General features: G+C 51.1%; 2 protein-coding genes across 4 annotated transcripts in view; one reads left to right on the top strand and one right to left on the bottom strand.

The window, feature by feature from the left end:
• The window catches only part of DNAH10 (dynein axonemal heavy chain 10), a 158,111-nt gene extending 152,557 nt beyond the window's left edge, over positions 1–5,554 (top strand). Inside the window, exons 74-79 of the mRNA XM_040250606.1 lie at positions 94–225; positions 400–611; positions 704–871; positions 2,538–2,718; positions 4,218–4,363; positions 5,062–5,554. Of these exons, the coding sequence (XP_040106540.1) occupies positions 94–225; positions 400–611; positions 704–871; positions 2,538–2,718; positions 4,218–4,363; positions 5,062–5,208 (986 nt within the window). The 3' untranslated portion in view covers positions 5,209–5,554. The remainder of the gene's footprint in view (positions 1–93; positions 226–399; positions 612–703; positions 872–2,537; positions 2,719–4,217; positions 4,364–5,061) is intronic.
• Positions 5,555–6,462: 908 nt separating this feature from the next.
• The window catches only part of CCDC92 (coiled-coil domain containing 92), a 39,585-nt gene continuing 25,823 nt past the window's right edge, over positions 6,463–20,224 (bottom strand). For all 3 annotated transcript variants that reach the window (XM_040250600.1, XM_040250602.1, XM_040250601.1), the window contains exons 2-4: positions 10,473–10,619; positions 9,812–9,853; positions 6,463–7,886 (exon numbers count right to left, since the gene is read on the bottom strand). In XM_040250600.1, coding sequence (XP_040106534.1) covers positions 7,111–7,886; positions 9,812–9,853; positions 10,473–10,602 — 948 coding nt within the window. In that variant the 5' untranslated portion in view covers positions 10,603–10,619 and the 3' untranslated portion in view covers positions 6,463–7,110. The remainder of the gene's footprint in view (positions 7,887–9,811; positions 9,854–10,472; positions 10,620–20,224) is intronic.

Genomic DNA, 20,224 nt, shown 5'->3' with positions numbered 1-20,224 from the left:
TGTCTGGGGAGGTTAAGGCTGTGGGTCTTCAGAAATTGGGGGCCGGGGGGTCGGCACAGCAGTGTAACTGCTGCATGTTCTCTCCATTTATAGAAGCCATTGAGGCCCTTCCGCTGGCCAACACGCCTGAAGTGTTTGGTCTTCACCCCAATGCTGAGATTGGATATTACACTCAGGCGGCTCGAGACATGTGGGCTCACCTGCTGGAGCTGCAGCCCCAGACGGGTAAAGTCCCCTGCAGACAACTGTGCTCCTGGGGGGCCAAGGGCGTTGGTCCAAAGTGTGCTGCTTTGGTTTCTGGTAGTTTCCACATTGCTGGTGCCTTTCGTCGAAGGCGCTGGATGCCCTGGTCCCATGCTCAGGTGCCTTGCTGTGTCTAAAAACGTGTCCTGGTTTCAGGGGAATCCAGCGCTGGCATCAGCAGAGATGATTACATCGGCCAGGTGGCCAAGGACATAGAAAACAAGATGCCCAAAGTCTTTGACTTGGACCTGGTCAGGAAGCACCTCGGGCAGGGCATCTCCCCCACCTCGGTGGTCCTCCTGCAGGAGCTGGAGCGCTTCAACAAGCTTGTCATACGGATGACCAGGTCCCTGGCTGAACTTCAGAGGGTAAGCCCCGGTACTCAAGTGCAGATTCCTGCCCAAGTGGAGTGCCTGGTCTTCCCCTAGTCTTGCCTGATTGCTCTTGATTCTGTCAACAGGCCTTGGCCGGAGAAGTTGGGATGAGCAGTGAATTAGATGACGTAGCCAGGTCTCTCTTTCTTGGGCAAATCCCTAACATCTGGAGAAAGCTTGCCCCTGACACCTTAAAGTCCCTGGGGAACTGGATGCTCTACTTCCTGCGGAGGTTCAGCCAGTACACGGCATGGGTGAGCGCGGGCAGTGAGTGGTCTGCTTGCTGGTTCAAGGCTTGGCCGGGACTCCCTCAAACCACCTCCCAGCTTCTCCTCCCATCCCTGGCAGTACCTCTGTCCGGAGCTGATTAGGTGCTCTGGAAATGGTCTGTGACTCTGCAAGCATATCTGTATTTTTTTTCCCTTTTGTTTCTTTCTTTTAAAGACTCTGAAGCATACTATGCACGACTTATTCATCTAAGAGTCGGTCTTGGCAATTGTTCCATCTAAGTATTACACTGAGACCTCTCTAGGCAATTACAGCTCACAGATATCCTGTATCCTTTCCCCGATGGATATTTAGGTGGTTACCGTTGGAGTTTTTTTTGAAAAGTCAACTTTAAAAATTTGGCTGCACTGGGTCTTAGTTGCAGCACGTGGGATCTAGTTCCCTGACCAGTGATGGAACCTGGGCCCCTTGCATTGGGAGTGTAGTCTTAGCCTCTGGGCCACCAGGGAAGTCCCTGTCTTTTTTTTGTCTCTTTTTGGTTTTGCTAGTACAAACAACATTCTGTTGCACATGCCTTTGGAGACTCATATGAGTATATTCCATGCGTACAAGGGAAGGATTGGATCCGGGTGTGTGCGTTTTAAATTCTGACAGCTCTTGTCAGATAGTTTCTTAGAGAACTTGACACCACAGTGTACAAGAATGATCATTTCCTTGCCTCTCTGCCACATGGTGTGTTCTCAATATTTTGGATCTTTTTCTCCTTCATAGGTAAAAAATAATATCCAAGATTTTGGATGTGTATTCTTTTAATTATGGTGAGGCCAAATGTCTTTGACGTGTTTACAGACCTTGTGTGTTTTTCTGTGACTTGACTTTTTTTGGATTTCATTCTTACCAAATTTTCCACCTTTTAAACCTGGTTTTTAAGAGCTCTTTGACTTCCCTGGTGGCTCAGAGGTTAAAGCATCTGCTTACAATGTGGGAGACCTGGGTTCAATCCCTGGGTCGGGAAGATCTCCTGGAGAAGGAAATGGCAATCCACTCCAGTATCTTGCCTGGAAAATCCCATGGATGGAGGAGTCTGGTAGGCTACAGTCTGTGGGGTTGCAAAGAGTCAGACACGACTGAGCGACTTCAGTTTCCTTTCCCTTTTTGTACATCAAGGGTATTTAACCTTTTTCTCTGCTGGAGTTGCCGATACCTCCCCAGCTTGCCTCAGGCTTGTTGATTTTGTGTTGTTTTTTTTTTTTTTTCCATAGGAGAGTTTTACATTTTAATGTAGTCAAATAGACCAGTCTTTTCTTTCATGGCTTCTGAGTTTTGTATTCCCCACTCCATGATTCGGAAAATATTCGCTGGAGATCTCATTTGGTACTTTTGTGGTTTATTTATTTATTTATTCATTTTTGTTTTGTTTTTGGCTGTGCCATGGCATATAGGATCCTAGTTCCCTGACCAGGGATTGAACCCTTGACCCCTGCAATAAGAACGCAGAGTCTCAGTGTGGTTTATTGTTTATATTTAAGTCTTTGCTCCACCTGCAATTTGGCCATCCAGCTTGTTTTTCCCAATGGGCCAACAGCTACCCCAACACCATCTTTCTCCCTCTAAGGTGAACACTCTCTTTTGCCAGCTATGACCCTGGCATTTGATGGCAGCCCCAGGCTCCCACCTGACCTCCCTTTCCAGGTCACCGAGAGCGAGCCCAGTGTGATGTGGCTCTCTGGGCTGCACATCCCAGAATCCTACCTCACGGCCCTGGTGCAGGCCACCTGCCGGAGGAACGGCTGGCCACTGGACCGCTCCACTCTGTTCACCCAAGTGACCAAGTTCCAGGACGCAGATGAAGTGAATGAGCGGGCAGGACAAGGTATGGCCAGCTCCCCGTAGACTCAGTCTCTCCTATAAGTTCTCCCTCCTGGAGCTGACGGGGCGAGCACAGTGTGGGCCCGGATGCGCCAGGAAGTGTTTGAAGATCAGACTGCTGCAAACACTGGCTGTGTCTGTGCACTGTCCGCGTGGGTCCTGGCATCTCTGAGGGTGTGTCTGGATGCTTCTTGTCCGGTTTTTCCTTTGAGATGTCAGAGGAGAGCTGAGCCACACTCGCCTGCTCGTCTATGGGAAATGGGCTCCTAGGGTTTGAATGTGAGCTTTCAAAGAACTAGATCGCCAGGTGGCTTCCCAGAACCATGAGAACCCAGGGGCATGGAAGCCAGGGAGTGGGATAGGCGAGGTGCAGACCATTTAACTGTGCTGTGACTTCAAGTCTCTTAGACACTGGCTACAGTCTGCAAACTACAGCTGGCAACTGCTACTTTTTGGGGGGATTCATGTTTTAGAACAGTGGTCTCCAACCTCTGGGATCTATTTCTGATGATCGAGGCAGAGCTGATGTAGAAATAAAGTGCACAAGCCATGCGATGCGCTTGAATCATCCTGAAACCATTGCCCCAAGCATCGCCCCTGACTCCTAGTCCATGGAAAACTGTCTTCCACAAAACTGGTCCCTAGTGCCGAAAAGGCTGGGGACTGCTGTCTTAGAGGGCACTTCACTGCAAGCACAAAAGCCCTCTTGATCTACTGACAGCTTGGGGAGAGGGGAATTACAGTGGACATTCAGGAATGCTCCATCCCCACTGTAGAAGACCCAGAGAGGTCTCAAAGGGACTGGCGGTGTTGGGGCCTCCACCCTCTCTGGGCCAAGTGGCCATCCTATTCTCTGCTCCTGGGCAAGTACGCAGTGTCCTCCTCCCCTGAGACCACTTCCTTTGCGAGGCTTCAGCTCCCTGCTTTCCTGTCACTTCGGCTCTGGGGGGGACTCAGAATTGCTGTGGTGCCAGCTGACTCTGGGGGCCCCAGGCCGCTAAGTCTGGGGTGCCAAGTCGCTGGGGAGAGACGCCCACCCCTCCTCCATGGCACAGTGGCCATAGGGAGGGTCATGGGGTCTTCGGGGCATCACATCTGGGCTGTTCCTCTATGAAGGGAAAGTGGGCCAGGTAGAAGTGGTGGCCACGTCTTTTGGGAACAGGCATGGGCTGTGTCTGGGGAAGGAGAGTTGGTTAGTTACCTTTTTGTTTATTGATATACACATCACCTAAGAGCCATACAGCAGAATTATACGTTCCCCTGCCTGAGTCCAGGGTTTCCTGCATGGCTCAGTGGTAAAGAATCTGCCTGCCGATGCAGGAGATGCGAGGTCTATCCCTGGGTTGGGACGATCCCCTGAAGGAGGAAATGGCAACCCACTCCAATAGTCTTGCCTGGGAAATCCCATGGACAGAGGAGCCTGAGGGGTTGCAAAAGAGTCAGACACGACTGAGGGACTAAACAACAACTGCCTAAGCCTGGCTCTCTTCCTTGTGCCTCTAGGATGCTTTGTCTCAGGACTGTATCTGGAAGGCGCTGACTGGGACATAGAAAAAGGATGTCTTATCAAGAGCAAACCCAAGGTGCTGGTGGTTGACCTGCCCATCCTGAAGATCATCCCCATTGAAGCCCATCGCCTCAAGCTGCAGGTGAAATGCTGATGCCCAGCCCAGTTCTCCTCTTCTGGTCTCCTCTGACTAGAGTTAGACAACAGGTGGTTTCCAGCAGCCTTGCCTTTTAGCACAGGGGCCCTTTACCTTTCAGGGCTGGGGGAAGACCTTGAGCCCGTCCTCAGGAAATGCACTCGTGCGCGTGAGTGTGTGCAGAGCCTTCCTCAGGGGGGCACGGGTTCCAGGTCGGAGGCAGTGGTCCAGGCCTGCTTCAGGAATGACTTCTCCCTTCTTGTGAAATTCTGTGGGCACTGCTTGGATCAGAATGGAGTTACATTCGCTGTGGATGGCAGGTGCCTCCTGCCCTGCCGCCTACCCACTTTTCATGGGTGTTTGCAGAACCTGGGCGTGCCTCATGGGCTTGGTGGGGAGCCTTCTGGATCCTTAGCTCTTCGATAAGCCTTCGCCCTCCCACCCACCCTCTGGGACTAGCACTTCCTTTTGCAGGCTCAGCTGGTCAAGAATCCTCCTGCAATATGGGATACCTGGGTTTGATCCCTGGGTTGGGATGATCCCCTGGAGAAGGGAATGCCTACTCATTCCAGTATTCTGGCCTGGAAAATTCTATGGACTGTATAGTCCATGTATATAGTCCATGGTGTCGAAAGAGTCGGACATGACTGAGCAGCTTTCAGTTTCACTTTCGATTCTGCCCTCATACCCTTTTTCCTATGCAGAACACCTTCCGGACGCCTGTCTACACCACCTCCACCAGAAGGAATGCCATGGGGGTCGGCTTGGTTTTTGAAGCCGATCTCTTTACCACGAAGCACATTTCTCACTGGGTCCTGCAAGGGGTGTGCCTCACCCTGAATTCTGATTAACCCTCTGGCTGAAGAAACAGCAATGGATTCTAAGTCTGTGGTCAGCAGTGGATATGCTGGGAGTTAGGAAAGACTAGATTGTCCGCTGTCACTTCTTGGGACCGCTGGAGGAAGGATGGGGATTGACACTGCTTTTTCCTTTCGTCTGAAATCCATTTTCATCTTTTTCCATATAAGTTAACCTGAATGGTCTTTTCAAAAAAACTATTTTTTTAAGGATTCTGTGTATTCAAAAAGTAAAATAAAAAAAGAGCCTTTTAAGATGTGTCAAATTTTCTTTCCCTTTTCAGACAGAAATCTCTTTCCCTTCTCAACAAAATTGGCTGGCATGTCAGTGGCACAAGTGGGAATTCTAATGTAAATTGTCAAAGGTGTTGGTTTTTTTTTTTTTTTTTAGTATTTACTTAGTCATTTATTTGGCTGTGCCAGGTCTTAGTTGCACCATGCAGGATCTTTAGTTTCAGTATGTGGGATTTAGTTCCCTGACCAGGGATCGAACCCCAGCCCCCTGCATTGGGAGCAGGGAGGTTTAGCCACTGAACCACCAGGGAAGTCCCCCAAAGGTGGTTTTCTGATAATCCAGGTCTGTTTCAGCAGCTGCTTCTTTGGGGCAAGGGCTGTGTGCTAGGGTGTGGGGTAGCAGGCAGGGGCTGCCCCCTGGGGTCAGCAGGGGCCCCTTCTCTGGGCTGATGATGCCAAGGAGGAGCAGAGGTGGACAGAATCGCCCACGGCCTCTCCCTTCCACAAGTCTCCAGCCCAGTTCTTGTGGTGCGGACCTGCCAGCATGTGGGTGAAGACAATGGGTCTGATGTTTAAGCCCTGCCTGAGCTCCTGCCCCCAACTGCCTGGGTTTGTGAGGGTGCAGACTTAGAAATTTCCAGGACCAGCGGCTCCTGGGCGTCCCTTCCTTCTGTGCACCAGGAGCCCTGGCCAGGCCAGTCTGGGGATGAGCAGCAGCTTAACTCTGCTTGGGAGGGACAGGTCTGAGCTGAGCGCTAGCAGGACACGAGGGCAGGGCCGGAAAAGCGACTTTTGCCAGAAACGCAGAACATTCTAGGGACTAGCTCTGGGTAGTGCGACCTAACCGGGGCTCCTCTTTCCGGAAGTGAACCCCACCCTGGGACCTATCCTGGGTGAGCCCACTGTCTGGGCAGCAGTTACGGGTGGGGGTGTGGTATTTCTCCCCCTCCCACCGTCTCTCCCCTCCAGGCCCACCCTGGGGTGGTTTAATAAAAGACACAAAACAGAAGGAAGGCAGGTTTAGAAAATAAAGTTTGTTGGGATCTTGAACATTTTGGATAAAACAACAAAAAATATGAACACACATTCAGGTCGTGGTGATATGAGGAGTAATGTCATCTTATTTAGTTCCTGTGACATAACATACATCTGCTCGGTTTATCTGTGCCGCCCCCGGGGTGGGTGTGTCAGGGGGTTCTCCAGGAGGGCGCAGGGCTTTTCCGGAAAGGCCACCCCAGAAACCGGAGGCGTGAGGTCAAGGCCGATATGCGTTGCTCCGACTTTAGAATTAGGCGTGTGACTATCGGATAATTTCGTTAACGTCGAGCAGGAACGCGGCCTGTGGCCCGTGCTGTGCGCGTGCGCGGAGGTTCCGCGGAGCGGGGCTGGAAGCAAGCGAGTGGGCACGCAGGTGTTTGGCCTCAGCGATTAGTAAATATGGATTCTGCGGCAGAGGCAAGATCCTGTTTCGGTGTCAAGTCAGAGGGCCAGAGGAGGAGCAGGAGGAGAATAATCTGTTGACAGTGTGAAAAAAATTTGGCATGCATGGGAATTAAAAAAAAGACAAAGCAAAAGAGGAGGTGCGGATGGAGTGTTTTCCTAGTGGTGATCACAGTGCCTCGACAGCGGGGTGGAGGGTCGCCGGGGGGTGGGGCGGGGCGCTCACACAGTTCTGTCCGTCCCTGAGTGCTTCCTGACCACCTTGCCTGCGTTCACCTGGTCCACCGCCAGCGTCTCCACCTCGGGCGGGGCCTGCGCCGGGGCCACGTGGTGGATGCGGTGCGCCACGCCCACGTGCGCCTTGTGCGGCTTCTCGCGCGCCGGGCTGGGCTGCTCGCCGGCGCTGCGGTCCGAGGCTATGGGGGGGATGACGAGGGGCCGCTCCTTGATCAGGTGGACCTCGGCCGACTCCCTGGCCAGCAGGAATGGGGTGGGGTCCGGCATGGCGTCCACCGGCTCCCGCAGCAGCAGTTTCCGGCTCTCGGCCCCGAATCTGTAGACCTCCTCGAACTCCGGGTGCAGCGGGGCCGAGAGGCTCTTCTTCATGCGGCGCCGGGGCGTCTCGGGCAGCCTGTCCTTGGGCGGCGCCGGCTTGTAGCTGGTCAGCGCGGGGCTGCCGGCCGGGCTGCCGTCCGAGGTGCCGGCCGAGCTCAGGAGCTTCCTCTTGGTGGCATGCAGCTGCGAGGTCAGGTAGGCGATGGTGCCGGCGCGCTGCTCCAGCTCGCTGGTCAGCACGCCCAGCTTGTGGCTCTTGACCTTCAGCTCCTCCAGGTACTTGCGCTCGCGTTCCTTGATGGTGTTCTCCAGCACGGTGATCATCGCGTTCTTCTGCTCCAGCTCCTTCAGCAACTCCGTGTTCTCGTCCTCCTTCAGTTTCAGCTGCGCCTCCAGGTCTTCACATCTTTTCTTGAGTTCACTGCTTCTGGAAGCTCCGTCCCCTGGATAGACAAGCCGAGGGGTCAGAGTGAGAACCCAAGGGCAGGGCGGCTAGATACTGGGGGCGGGGCGGGGAGGGGGGAAGGGGCAGGGAGACCTTTCCTGCAAGGATCAGGGGTCTAGGCCGGCCTCGCCTCCCCATGGGGGAGGGGTACGCCTGCCCAAGATGGGTGTGGTACCCACAGGCCACTAGGAAGGCGGGACCCCACCCCTCATGCCCCTTCAGTGTCCTCTCCTCCCAGGAAAGGGTAGGTGATCAGGAGGTCTTTGAGGCCCCGTCCAGTTCAGTTCAGTGGCTTAGTGTATGAAAGGATGTCTCCAAATTTAAAAAATGCTGATGTTAAAATGGGTAGCTTCAGAGTATTGGTTGGTTATGGTTTAATCACTTTGTCCTATCCAACTCTTTTTGCAACCCTGTGGACTGTAGCCCGCCCGCTTCCTCTGTCCATGGGATTTCCCAGGCAAGAATACTGGAGTGGGTTGCCATTTCCTCCTCCAGGGGACCTTGCTGACCTAGGGATCCTACCCATGTCTCCTGCATTAGCAGGAGGATTCTTTATTGCTGAGCCACCTGGGACGCCTTAAACCTTTCCAAAGGCATAGGATTACACTGGTAGCAGAACCATCTGTCTGCTCCATTCAAAGCACGTTTTGAAAAGACAGATGTAGACGTTCTCCATGTCTAAGGCACAGAAGCTCTCAGGTTTCGGGGAAGACCCAATGCCAGGCTGCCACCTTCCCCCTGCCTCGGGTCCCCTCTTGGCATCTCTCAGAGCATGAACTGTGACCCCTGGGGGAAGGCCTGTTTAGAAAAAGCCATCTTGACTCCAGTGTGGTTTCTGCACTTTTAAAATCGTCATCCTGTTCTCTGGTGCAGCTATTTGGGACAGGCCATAGCGGCCCTGGCTTCTGTCCCCTCTGCCCCAGCTGCCAGCAGGCTGGTGGCTTTGTGGGTCCCTGAGGATTCTGGCTTTGGGGGAGCATTGCTGGGACGAGAGTCTAGAGAGAGGCGTTCAAGGCTGTTCTGGAGGCCACCCAGTAATGTGACCTCTCATTCAACCAGTCTGTAGAGAGCACACATGCTGTGCCAGGTCCTGTGCTAACTCGCTGGACACAGATGGAACCCTGCTCCATCTCTTCTTTCTGGTTTATATCACATCTCGTTCTTGGTTACAGAGGGAATGCATACTCACTGTAAAAAAAACCCCAGAGAACCCAGAAAAGCAGAGAAGTGAAGTGAAAGTCGCTCAGTCATGCCCAACTCTTTGTGACCCCATGGACTGCGGTCTGCCAGGCTCTTCTGTCCATGGAATTCTCCAGGCAAGGATACTGGAGTGGGTTGCCATTTCCTTTGCCAGGGGATCTTCCTGACCCAGGGATTGAACCCAGGTCTCCTGCACTGCAGGCAGATTCTTTACTGACTGAGCTACCAGGGAAGCCCACAGAGAATGGGCGTTCTAAATGAAGTGTTGGTCGCTCCAGTTGTGTCTGACTCTTTGCAACTCCATGGACTGTAGTCCGCCAGGCTCCTCTGTCCATGGAATTCTCCAGATAAGAATACTGGTGTGGATAGCCATTCCCTTCTCCAGGGGATCTTCCCAACCCAGGGACTGAACTTGGGTCTCTTGCATGGCAGGTGGATTCTTTATGGTCTGAGCCACCAGGGAAGCCCATTCTAAATACATGTGTCAATCAAAAAAAAAAAAAATAAGAGCACGCACACCTCCTGCCTCACTGACAGCCTCTCCTCACACCTAGGGAGTCCAGACTGCCCTCCCCCTCCTCTAGGAGAGCTCTGATCACACGTGCAACTCTTCACAGCAAATGTGTTTTCTTCTGCATGTGTCATTAGTGAAAACAGGTGGCACCAACATCGGCCACAATAGGAAACAACAGTGGCATCAAATTTGGGGAAGGGAGTTCTTACCTGTTTGATCCGAACTCTTGACTGTCAGCTCATATGTTAAATCTAAAAAGGAGATCATATACAATCTTGTGAATGATTACTGTACTTTCAAAACCTTCATCTGCTCTGAAAATGCAGAACTGATTCCCACGATCAGCCCAAGGGTCCTGCCCAGACAGGGCAGGGATTGCCAGCATTAGAGGCAAAAGTGACAACAGAAACCATTAGTGGCCACTGTCCTTACTAGGGTTCAGAGGGGACCCTTGTTTCCCCTAATATGTACCCCAACATCCACAATTACCAAGCAGCTTGCTCTGTGTATTACACTTTGATCATTGGTTCCAAGATGTATTAATAAACTCTAACCATTGCACTTGGATCCTTCCAAGTCCTCAGTAAGCTGAGAACTGGCTTTCCAGCTTTATGCTTGGTGCATGTGGCCTCGGCAAAGAGGATGAGGTAAGGCATTCAGAGGGACTCCAGTGATGACAGGGTTAACCACCCAGAGGAGGGAAGTGAAACCCCATTCTCACTCCCCTGGCGCAGCTCTGGAGGCAACCAGTGTGAAATTGTCTTGATGACAGGTTCTGCTTTGCTCTGCAGCCCTGGAGGGCAGGCCTGGGACTGGCCCCCCTGCCCTGCCCCAGTCCCTGAAGGTTGCTGGGTGCCCCCACCCCCATACCTGTGCAATGTTGCTGCAGCCGCCTGATCTCCGCGTGCAGCCCCTTGAGCGTGCTTGCGTGCTCCCGCTGAAGGAACAAGAGGTTCTTCTGTGCACTGTGTAACTGGTTCTCCAGGTTTGTGGCTGCCATGCTGACATGCAGGTGACCTGTGGGAGACACAGGGCCTGGTGGCAGGAGGGTCGCGGGGTGACAGGCAGGAAAAGGACATTGCCTGCTGCCTGTCCCCCTACCCCCCGCCCTGTGGCTTTGTGGGGTGGAGGGCAGTGTGAGGCTGGGCTCCGGATACACAAGGTTCCCTGATTCCAAACCCTGGCCTCGCCATGGGCTACCCAACTGCGACCTATTGAGGCCAGACTCACTCCTGAAAGACGTCCTTGAGCAGGTGAAGCACTGGCTGCCTCCTTCCAGGAAAACCAGGTGCTGAGGAAGTGATGTCTGGAGCTGCCAGGCCAGGAGTAGGAGGGAGATGAAAGGGCATTTCAGAGGGAAGTCCCCCAGGACTTCACAGACTTGAGAGCCACCCCCCAACCAGACCCATCTCTTTCCTTCTGATTTCCTGAGAACGATCCCACGGAGCCACAAGGAGGAGTCTGGAGTCCAGACTTAGATCCTGCCCTACTCCCCACCCCTCAGCTTCCAGCCTCCATCATCAGCCGCTCACTCAGGGCTCAGACTCTTGGCCTGACTGTAACTCGAGAAATGCGGTGAAGTCAGCCGGCCTTTCTGGAAAGGCTACCAGAGTAATTCAAGACAGCTTTGCACAACACTGGAAAATGCTAAGGATGAAATGTGGATTATCTGTCTATAAATTATTCCTGTGAATACAGAGCCTCACGGTGCTTTTTTCCTAGTCTGCTGGGCCAGCAAGCACCCCCCAGGGGAAATACCACCTCTCAGGGGGGCTTCCGGTGGCTGGATGTGTGGTGGGGCAGCAGTGTGGCTCGAGGGGCCGCTCTAGAGGTGACAGCGCAGTGGGTGACACCAAGCTCAGTGTGTTATCTCTTAAGTCCCGTGGCAAAATTTACACCCCAACTCTTGAGCTAAGAATGGGGTGTATTTAGAACCCCAGGACATGCGTTTTTATTCACAAGAGAAAGCTCCTTCAAAGGAAAATGAAGATGTGCAGGGAAGGACGGAGGATGCGCCAGACAGAGCCTGGGAGGAGGATGCCCACCGGCACATCCTAGAAAGACATGCCTATCAGAGGAGAAGCTGGCAAGACAAAGCCGTGACTAAGAGGAAACTGAGGGGCTTCCCCGGTGGCCCAATGGTAAAGAACCCACCTGCCAATGCAGGAGACTTGGGTTCAAACTCTGGGTTGGGAAGATCCCCTGGAGAAGGAAATGGCAACCCACTCCAGGGTTCTTGCCTGGAGAATCCCACAGACAGAGGAGCCTGGCGGGCTACAGTCCACAGGGTCGCAAAGAGTCGGACGCAACTGAACACACAGGCAGACACACAAGAGGAAACAGAACACGCAGCTTTGGGTGGGAGTGTTCATCGCGCCTTATTACAGGAAGCAATCTGGGAAAATGTTGCCCGGAGCCTTAGAATTTATCTTCCCTCTGACTTAGCAATTCCATTTCTAGGAATCCACTGGAGGGAAATAATAACCTCCGTGTGAGGAAGATGGAGCTGTATGGACAGTCGTTGCACTGCGGTTTACGGTCGGAACTGAGTCAGGAAACAAACTCAAAATCCAGTAAGAAGGAACGGGTTGAATAAATGAGAGTCTTCTCTATGGAAGGTGGATCGGATCTCCTCGGAGGCCTGGGACTCTACCTAAGGTCTGGCCGCAGGCCACGCCAGAATTGAGTTTCCATCCACCAGAGCTGCCCTCGGAGGAGCCGAGAGCAGCCTGCCTGTGGGAGCAAGGAAGGTTTCTGCCACCCCGGGAATTGTCTCCCTTCTGCAGCCACGAGCTTCTTGTACGTGACTGCCGGGCCAGACACTGGTTCTAAGTGTAGCCCCATGGTGCCTGAGATCCTGACGGCATGGTCAGGATGTGGAGTATGCTGACCTCACAGGGCACCAGCTCCGAGCAAGGAAAGTCCAGGGTGTGAGCCATGAAGGGCTGCAGAGAGTCCCAAAGCTGAATGGCCTTGACGTCAAAGGGACCTGAATGCAGGGCCACTCCTGGAGCTTTCGGTCAGGATGCCCAGGTTTACTTCTGCTCAGCAAACCTGAGTCTGTCACTCTGGCGTCAGTTCCATCATCTCACTGGGAACATCCACTCCTAGGATTACGGTGGGCTTTGCATGTGGCAATTCCAGGGGAGATGTGTTGTTCTCCTCTTTAAAAGGACAGACCTGGGACTTGCCTGCTAGTCCACTGGTTAAGACACTGAGCTTCCAATGGAAGAGGTGCAGGTTTGATCCCTAGTTGGGGAACTAAGAGCCCACATGCAGCACAGCCAGAAATAATTTAAAAGGACAGACCTAAATCTCTGCGAATGTGGTTAATGGAAAAAGCAGAGCCTGTATTTTAAGGGTTTGCCTTTGATGAATAAGGATCATTTACATTCTATCCAGAACTTAGTGGGTCCAGGCGGGTAAATAACAGACCGGGCGTCCAAAGCCCCCTCGCTGTCCATCTTCTCTGCCACCTGGAGCAGCCACTGCTGTGTCTTGGTGACCCTACTTTGAAAACAGTTCTGGAATCCACTGGTTTTTCTCCATCTTATGCCTAAGCCACATCACCCTCACCTGGATCGCTATAGAACCCTCCCTCTGTCCCCTCTCACCTCCTCAATTCTGTCTCCACAGAGGAGCAGAGTGATGTTAACAGAACCTTCCACAGCTCTGAGTGGGGTGGGTTCATGAAGTCCCGGAACCAGCCCTGTGGTCTCCGCGCCCAGTGGCTCAGTGAGCCTCCAGGGCCTTGGCCTCTGCACCCTGGGGGCCTGTCTTGGGTTTCTCTGCCCAAAAGGCTCCTCTCGTGTCCTCCCTTCAGCCCACCGTTCCCTGTGAGCTGAGGTCTGCATGTCTTTACTTCTTGGCTCAAGTTCACTTCTGCCCTGGCCCCAGGCTGGGCACGGTCACTCCTCCCGCCCTTCACCGCCAGCCCACAACTAGCCAACTATCTCCTGCCTCCACGCACAGACTGCAGGTTGGGTCACTGCTGGATCCCAAGCCTTTGCTTGGAGCGTGGCACCCAAGAGGCCGGTTGTCAGCACTTGCTAAACCAGCGGGCCCCAGCGTCAGGCTGTCGAGCGTGGGTGTGGCACCAGGGAAGCTCGAGGCCTTTGGGGCTGAAGAGCCTTTGTTTCCATGAGCTTCTGACTTAATTTTGCACCTCTCTTGTGCAAAGAAAGCATGATATACTAAAATTGCAGAACGGTTTTGTCTAGCACTGATTGTACAAATGAGGTGCCCAGAAATAAATATGTGCTTCTATGACATACTGTCTCCTGTACAATGTCACGAACCTCATTCCATAGTTCATCACGCACTCTATCAGATCTAGGCCCTTATATCTATTTCTCACTTCCATAATATAATCATAAGGGATAATCATATATAATCATACGGGATTTGATTTAGGTCATACCTGAATGGTCTAGCAGTTTTCCCTACTTTCTTCAATTTAAATCTTAATTTGGCAATAAGGAGTTCATGATCTGAGCCAGTCAGCTCCTGGTCTTGTTTTTGTTGACTGTATAGAGCTTCTCCATCTTTGGCTGCAAAGAATATAATCAATCTGATTTCGGTGTCGACTGTCTGGTGATGTCCATATATAGAGTCTTCTCTTGTGTTTTTGGAAGAGGGTGTTTGCTATGACCAGTGCATTTTCTTGGCAAAACTCTCTTAGTCTTTGCCCTGCTTCATTCCTCATTCCAAGGCCATATTTGCCTGTTACTCCAGGTGTTTCTTGATTTCCTACTTCTGCATTCCAGTCACCTATAATGAAAAGGACATCTTTTTTGGGTGTTCTAAAAGGTCTTGTAGGTCTTCATAGAACTGTTCAACTTCAGCTTCTTCAGCATTACTGGTTGGGGCACAGACTTGGATAACTATGATACTGAATGGTTTGCCTTGGAGACGAACAGAGATCATTCTGTCGTTTTTGAGATTGCATCCAAGTACTGCATTTCAGACTCTTCTGTTGACCATGATGGCTACTCCATTTCTTCTAAGGGATTCCTGCCCGCAGTAGTAGATATAATGGTCATCTGAGTTAAATTCACCCATTCCAGTCCATTTTAGTTCACTGATTCCTAGAATGTTGACGTTCATTCTTGCCGTCTCTTGTCTGACCACTTCCAATTTGCCTTGATTCATGGACCTAACATTCCAGGTTCCTATGCAATATTGCTCTTTACAGCATTGGACCTTGCTTCTATCACCAGTCACATCCACAGCTGGGTATTGTTTTTGCTTTGGCTCCATCCCTTCACTCTTTCTGGAGTTACTTCTCCACCAATCTCCAGTAGCATATTGGGCACCTACTGACCTGGGGAGTTCCCCTTTCAGTATCCTATCATTTTGCCTTTTCATACTGTTCATGGGGTTCTCAAGGCAAGAATACTGACGTGGTTTGCCATTCCCTTCTCCAGTGGACCACGTTCTGTCCATTCAGGTATGACCTAAATCAAATCCCTTACGATTATACAGTGGAAGTGAAAATAGATTTAAGGGACTAGATCTGATAGAGTTCCTGATGAACTATGGAATGAGGTTCGTGACATTGTACAGGAGACAGGGATCAAGACCATCCCCATGGAAAAGAAATGCAAAAAAGCAAAATGGCTGTCTGGGGAGGCCTTACAAATAGCTGTGAAAAGAAGAGAAGCGAAAAGCAAAGGAGAAAAGGAAAGATATAAGCATCTGAATGCAGAGTTCTAAAGAATAGCCAAGAAGAGATAAGAAAGCCTTCTTCAGTGATCAATGCAAAGAAATAGAGGAAAACAATAGAATGGGAAAGACTAGAGATCTCTTCAAGAAAATTAGGGATACCAAGGGAACATTTCATGCAAAGATGGGCTCGATAAAGGACAGAAATGGTATGGACCTAACAGAAGCAGAAGATATTAAGAAGAGGTGGCAAGAATACATGGAAGAACTGTACAAAAAAGATCTTCACGACCCAGATAATCACGATGATGTGATCACTCATCTAGAGCCAGACATCCTGGAACGTGAAGTCAAGTGGGCCTTAGAAAGCATCACTACGAACAAAGCTAGTGGAGGTGATGGAATTCCAGTCGAGCTATTTCAAATCATGAAAGATGATGCTGTGAAAGTGGTGCACTCAATATGCCAGCAAATTTGGAAAACTCAGCAGTGGCCACAGGACTGGAAAAGGTCAGTTTTCATTCCAATCCCAAAGAAAGGCAATGCCAAAGAATGCTCAAACTACCACACAATTACACTCATCTCACATGCTAGTAAAGTAATGCTCAAAATTCTCCAAGCCAGGCTTCAGCAATACATGAACCGTGAACTTCCTGATGTTCAAGCTGGTTTTAGAAAAGGCAGAGGAACCAGAGATCAAATTGCCAACATCTGCTGGATCATGGAAAAAGCAAGAGAGTTCCAGAAAAACATCTATTTCTGCTTTACTGACTATGCCAAAGCCTTTGTGTGGATCACAATAAACTGGAAAATTCTGAAAGAGATGGGAATACCAGACCACCTGACCTGCCTCTTGAGAAGTCTGTATGCAGGTCAGGAAGCAATAGTTAGAACTGGACATGGTACAACAGACTGGTTTCAAATAGGAAAAGGAGTATGTCAAGGCTGTATACTGTCACCCTGCTTATTTAAGTTATATGCAGAATACATCATGAGAAACACTGGACTGGAAGAAACACAAGCTGGAATCAAGATTGCTGGGAGAAATATCAATCACCTCAGATATGCAGATGACACCATCCTTATGGCAGAAAGTGAAGAGGAACTAAAAAGCCTCTTGATGAAAGTGAAAGAGGAGAGTGAAAACGTTGGCTTAAAGCTCAACATTCAGAAAACGAAGATCATGGCATCTGGTCCCATCACTTCATGGGAAATAGATGGGAAAACAGTAGAAACAGTGTCAGACTATTTTTTTGGGCTCCAAAATCACTGCAGATGGTGACTGCAGCCATGAAATTAAAAGATGCTTACTCCTGGGAAGAAAAGTTATGACCAACCTAGATAGCACATTCAAAAGCAGAGACATTACTTTGCCGACTAAGGTCCGTCTAGTCAAGGCTATGGTTTTTCCTGTGGTCATGTATGGATGTGAGAGTTGGACTGTGAAGAAGGCTGAGTGCCGAAGAATTGATGCTTTTGAACTGTGGTGTTGGAGAAGACTCTTGAGAGTCCCTTGGACTGCAAGGAGATCCAACCAGTCCATTCTGAAGGAGATCAGCCCTGGGATTTCTTTGGAAGGAATGATGCTAAAGCTGAAGCTCCAGTACTTTGGCCACCTCATGCAAAGAGCTGACTCATTGGAAAAGACTCTGATGCTGGGAGGGATTGGGGGCAGGAGGAGAAGGGGACGACAGAGGATGAGATGGCTGGATGGCATCACAGACTCGATGGACGTGAGTCTGAGTGAACTCCGGGAGATGGTGATGGACAGGGAAGCCTGGCGTGCTGTGATTCGTGGGGTCGCAAAGAGTCGGACACGACTGAGTGACTGAACTGAACTGATGACGTACTGTCAGGAGCAGGGAGGGGAGTGGAAATGTGGCCTCCACAGGCACCCCTTTTCCACATCACAGCATGGGGTTCAGTTTTACTTGTGGGGACATCGCCAGTGGTCCAGTGGTTAAGAATCTGTTTTCCAACGCGGGGGACTCGGGTTCAATCCCCGGCTTCCCTGGCAGCTCAAGTGGTATAGGATCTGCCTGCAATTCAGGAGACCTGGGTTTGATCCCTGGGCCAGGAAGATCTTCTGGAGGCAGGTATGGCTACCCAGTCCAGTATTCTTGCCTGAAGAACCTCAAGGACAAAGGAGCCTGCCAGGCTACAGTCCACGGGGTAGCAAAAGAGTCAGACACGACTGAAGTGACTGAGCATGCATGCTCGGGTTCAATCCCTGGTTGGGGAACTAAGAATCCCACATGCCATGGGGCAACTAAACCTGTGCCACAACTAGAGCAGCCCCTGAGACACAATGAAGATTGGTGTGCCACAACTAAGACCTGAGGTGGTCAAATAAATGCATATTAAAATGTTTTACTTGTGACAAATTTAATAATTTAAATAAGCATTCGCATTCTAGCTGCCTTCATGAGTCAGCGACTTGAACTGCGCTAAATCTGTTATTCAGTCATTTATTACCATAACTACAGAAATGAAAGTGTGCCTTTGAAGCTTCCCATTCATGTGGGCAGGCGGTCTGGAGAAGAAGGAGCACAAGACAGACAGGGGAGTGTGAGTGTGTGATGGGCAAAGCCAGCTCTGTCTGGAGCTGTGGCAGTTGGAGGACAAGGGTTTTTCAGCCCTGTGATACTCCATCTGGATGCTGGTGTCTCTTCTTCCACAACCTACCCTGACTTAAAAGGCCCAGAAGAGGAGATACCATCTGGGCAGGGCATCCTCTGGTTGTTGGATGTCCATGAGAGAGACAGGTTCACTTAGGTCCAAGGAGACAAGTCTCATCTCCTAATGGGATCCAAATTACTGTCAATACATTATTTTCTCATCAGCACAAAGAGGTAAACAGTATCACTGACTTCCGGAGAATAGAGAGTTGCTGCTGTTTTAAAAGAAGGTGATGGTTTGGGACTGCCCTGGTGGTCCAGTGGCTGACTCTGTGCTCTCAGTGCAGAGGGTCTGGGTTCCATCCCTGGTCAGGGAACTAGATCCTACATGCTGCAACTAAGAGTTCACATGGCGCAACTAAACATCTGATGTGATGCAAGTAGGACCTGGCACAGCCGAGTAAATAATATAAAATAAATATTTTAAAAGAGAGAAGGTAATGGTTTAATGTCATCTCCTTGGCTACTGATGACATGGAATCACCACAATGACTTAATCCTTCCAAGAAGCTGACATGAATGAAGCTACAGAAGCATCCTGTTTAGATCAAGGAGACGCAGCTGAGAGACGCAGACAGTCTGGAGGAAGGGATGGAATCGGTCCTGGGAGGCTGAATTCAGCATCTCTGAGGCGCTATGGGATTCACAGACATGAAGGAGCATTCGTGACCCCTCCCTGAAAGGGTCAGCGCGACGGATGAAGGGAAAACGCAGGCGTCTGCTGCAGATGAATAATACATCCGGCTTGAGCAAAGGCACTCAGGCCCCCTCAGCTGTGTCAGCCAGTAATGGAGGGTGACATCCATAAAGCGTGGTTGCCAAAACACTGCATTTTTCGGGTCAAAAGGGCGCATACTACATGTTGTGGGCTCTTTGTACTACAGCTTTTTGTCTTGAGGCAATCCCGTTTGTTCTCTCAGTGTTACCAGGAGCCATTGGCAATTTTACAGTTATTTGCCTGGTCAAAGGCAGCGTGGCCTGGCCACGGGCCCTCTTCTCCCCTGGGAGATGCAGTCCTCGCTGCGGAGGACTAGGTTCCGGCCGGGGTAGCAGTCAGAGGGCAAGCCCGCCCTCTGCCCGCATCTTCCCCAGGGAACCCTGGCAGAAGCAGATGCCTTGGGCATCTCAAAGTGGGCCCACCTGCGGAACCAGTTACCTTGTGTTTGGAGGTTAGGCCACATCCAAGTTTTTTTCCCCCTTTGGCAAATTCACTAGGAAGTAAATTTCTGTGAATTTACTGTTTGCTCTACATGTTCAGAAACTTAACACTTGAAAAGGGCTGAGTTCTATAACGGTGGGCACCTGCGACCGCTTCCCAGAGTGGGGAGGGACACTAGCAGCATCTCCTGGTGACGACATGCTCTCCGTGACGGTTCTCAGAAAGACCTGAGGACCCCGACCTTGCTGGGTCTGCTCTGTCTCGGCCTGAGGACAAATGGCCCATCAGTAGCTCACGTCCAGTTGTCAACCGAACTCACAACTAATGTCCCTTCCTCCCTTTCAGGGCTTTACTGTATAAGTGATGACATTAGGATCTTATTTATGGAACTGTCTCTGCTCACACGAGCACAGAGTGCTTTCCCATCACTTATGTCACTTCACAAACACCCCTCTGGGGAAAAACAGGAACCTTCTACCTACCCACAAGTAAAAGGGTAGTTCAAGAAATGCTGCATCGGAGCCTTGCTCCTCGCCCTTGGGTCCTGTGCGTGGATCTCAGTTTCATTCAGGGATTCAGATGCTCTCCACAAAGCATGTGTCTTGTAGTGCTCTGTGGCCAAGGGGGAAAGGAGCACCGTCCGTTGCAGGAGCATCTTGGCCAGAAGGGATGTAGTCCCCACTGCCTCCTCCAACCCCTGGCAGACCACCAGGATGGGCCTGGAGCACCACTGCTGACACAGGCAGGAGTCACCACTGCCTACACTCAGGTGAGACAGTCAATGACCGAGAAGGCTCTGCTGTCCATCCAACACAGCGGAAGAACTCACCAACAATTCTGCGTTGTTTTTTTTTTTGACCACACCACTTGATCCCTACCAGGGATCGAACCCCATACCCCCTGCATTGGTAGTGAGGGGTCTTAACCACTGCCCCACTGGGGAAGTCCTGAGTCTTGCTCTTAATATCAGCCAGGGTTTCCAGGAAATGGGCGAGGGCGTTCTGGGCCTAGCCAGCCTTTCTGTGGAAAGCAGCCAGGCAGCACAGGAAGAGACGATGAGGTACTGTCACATGACGCATGCGTCCTGATCCTTGGCCTGTGCCCAGTCCAGGAGCCGGGGC

Source organism: Oryx dammah, unplaced genomic scaffold (genome assembly GCF_014754425.2).
Source record: "Oryx dammah isolate SB20612 unplaced genomic scaffold, SCBI_Odam_1.1 HiC_scaffold_12, whole genome shotgun sequence".
In the NCBI taxonomy this organism is placed as follows: Eukaryota; Metazoa; Chordata; class Mammalia; order Artiodactyla; family Bovidae; genus Oryx; species Oryx dammah.
This window is presented reverse-complemented; position numbering and strand designations above follow the sequence as displayed.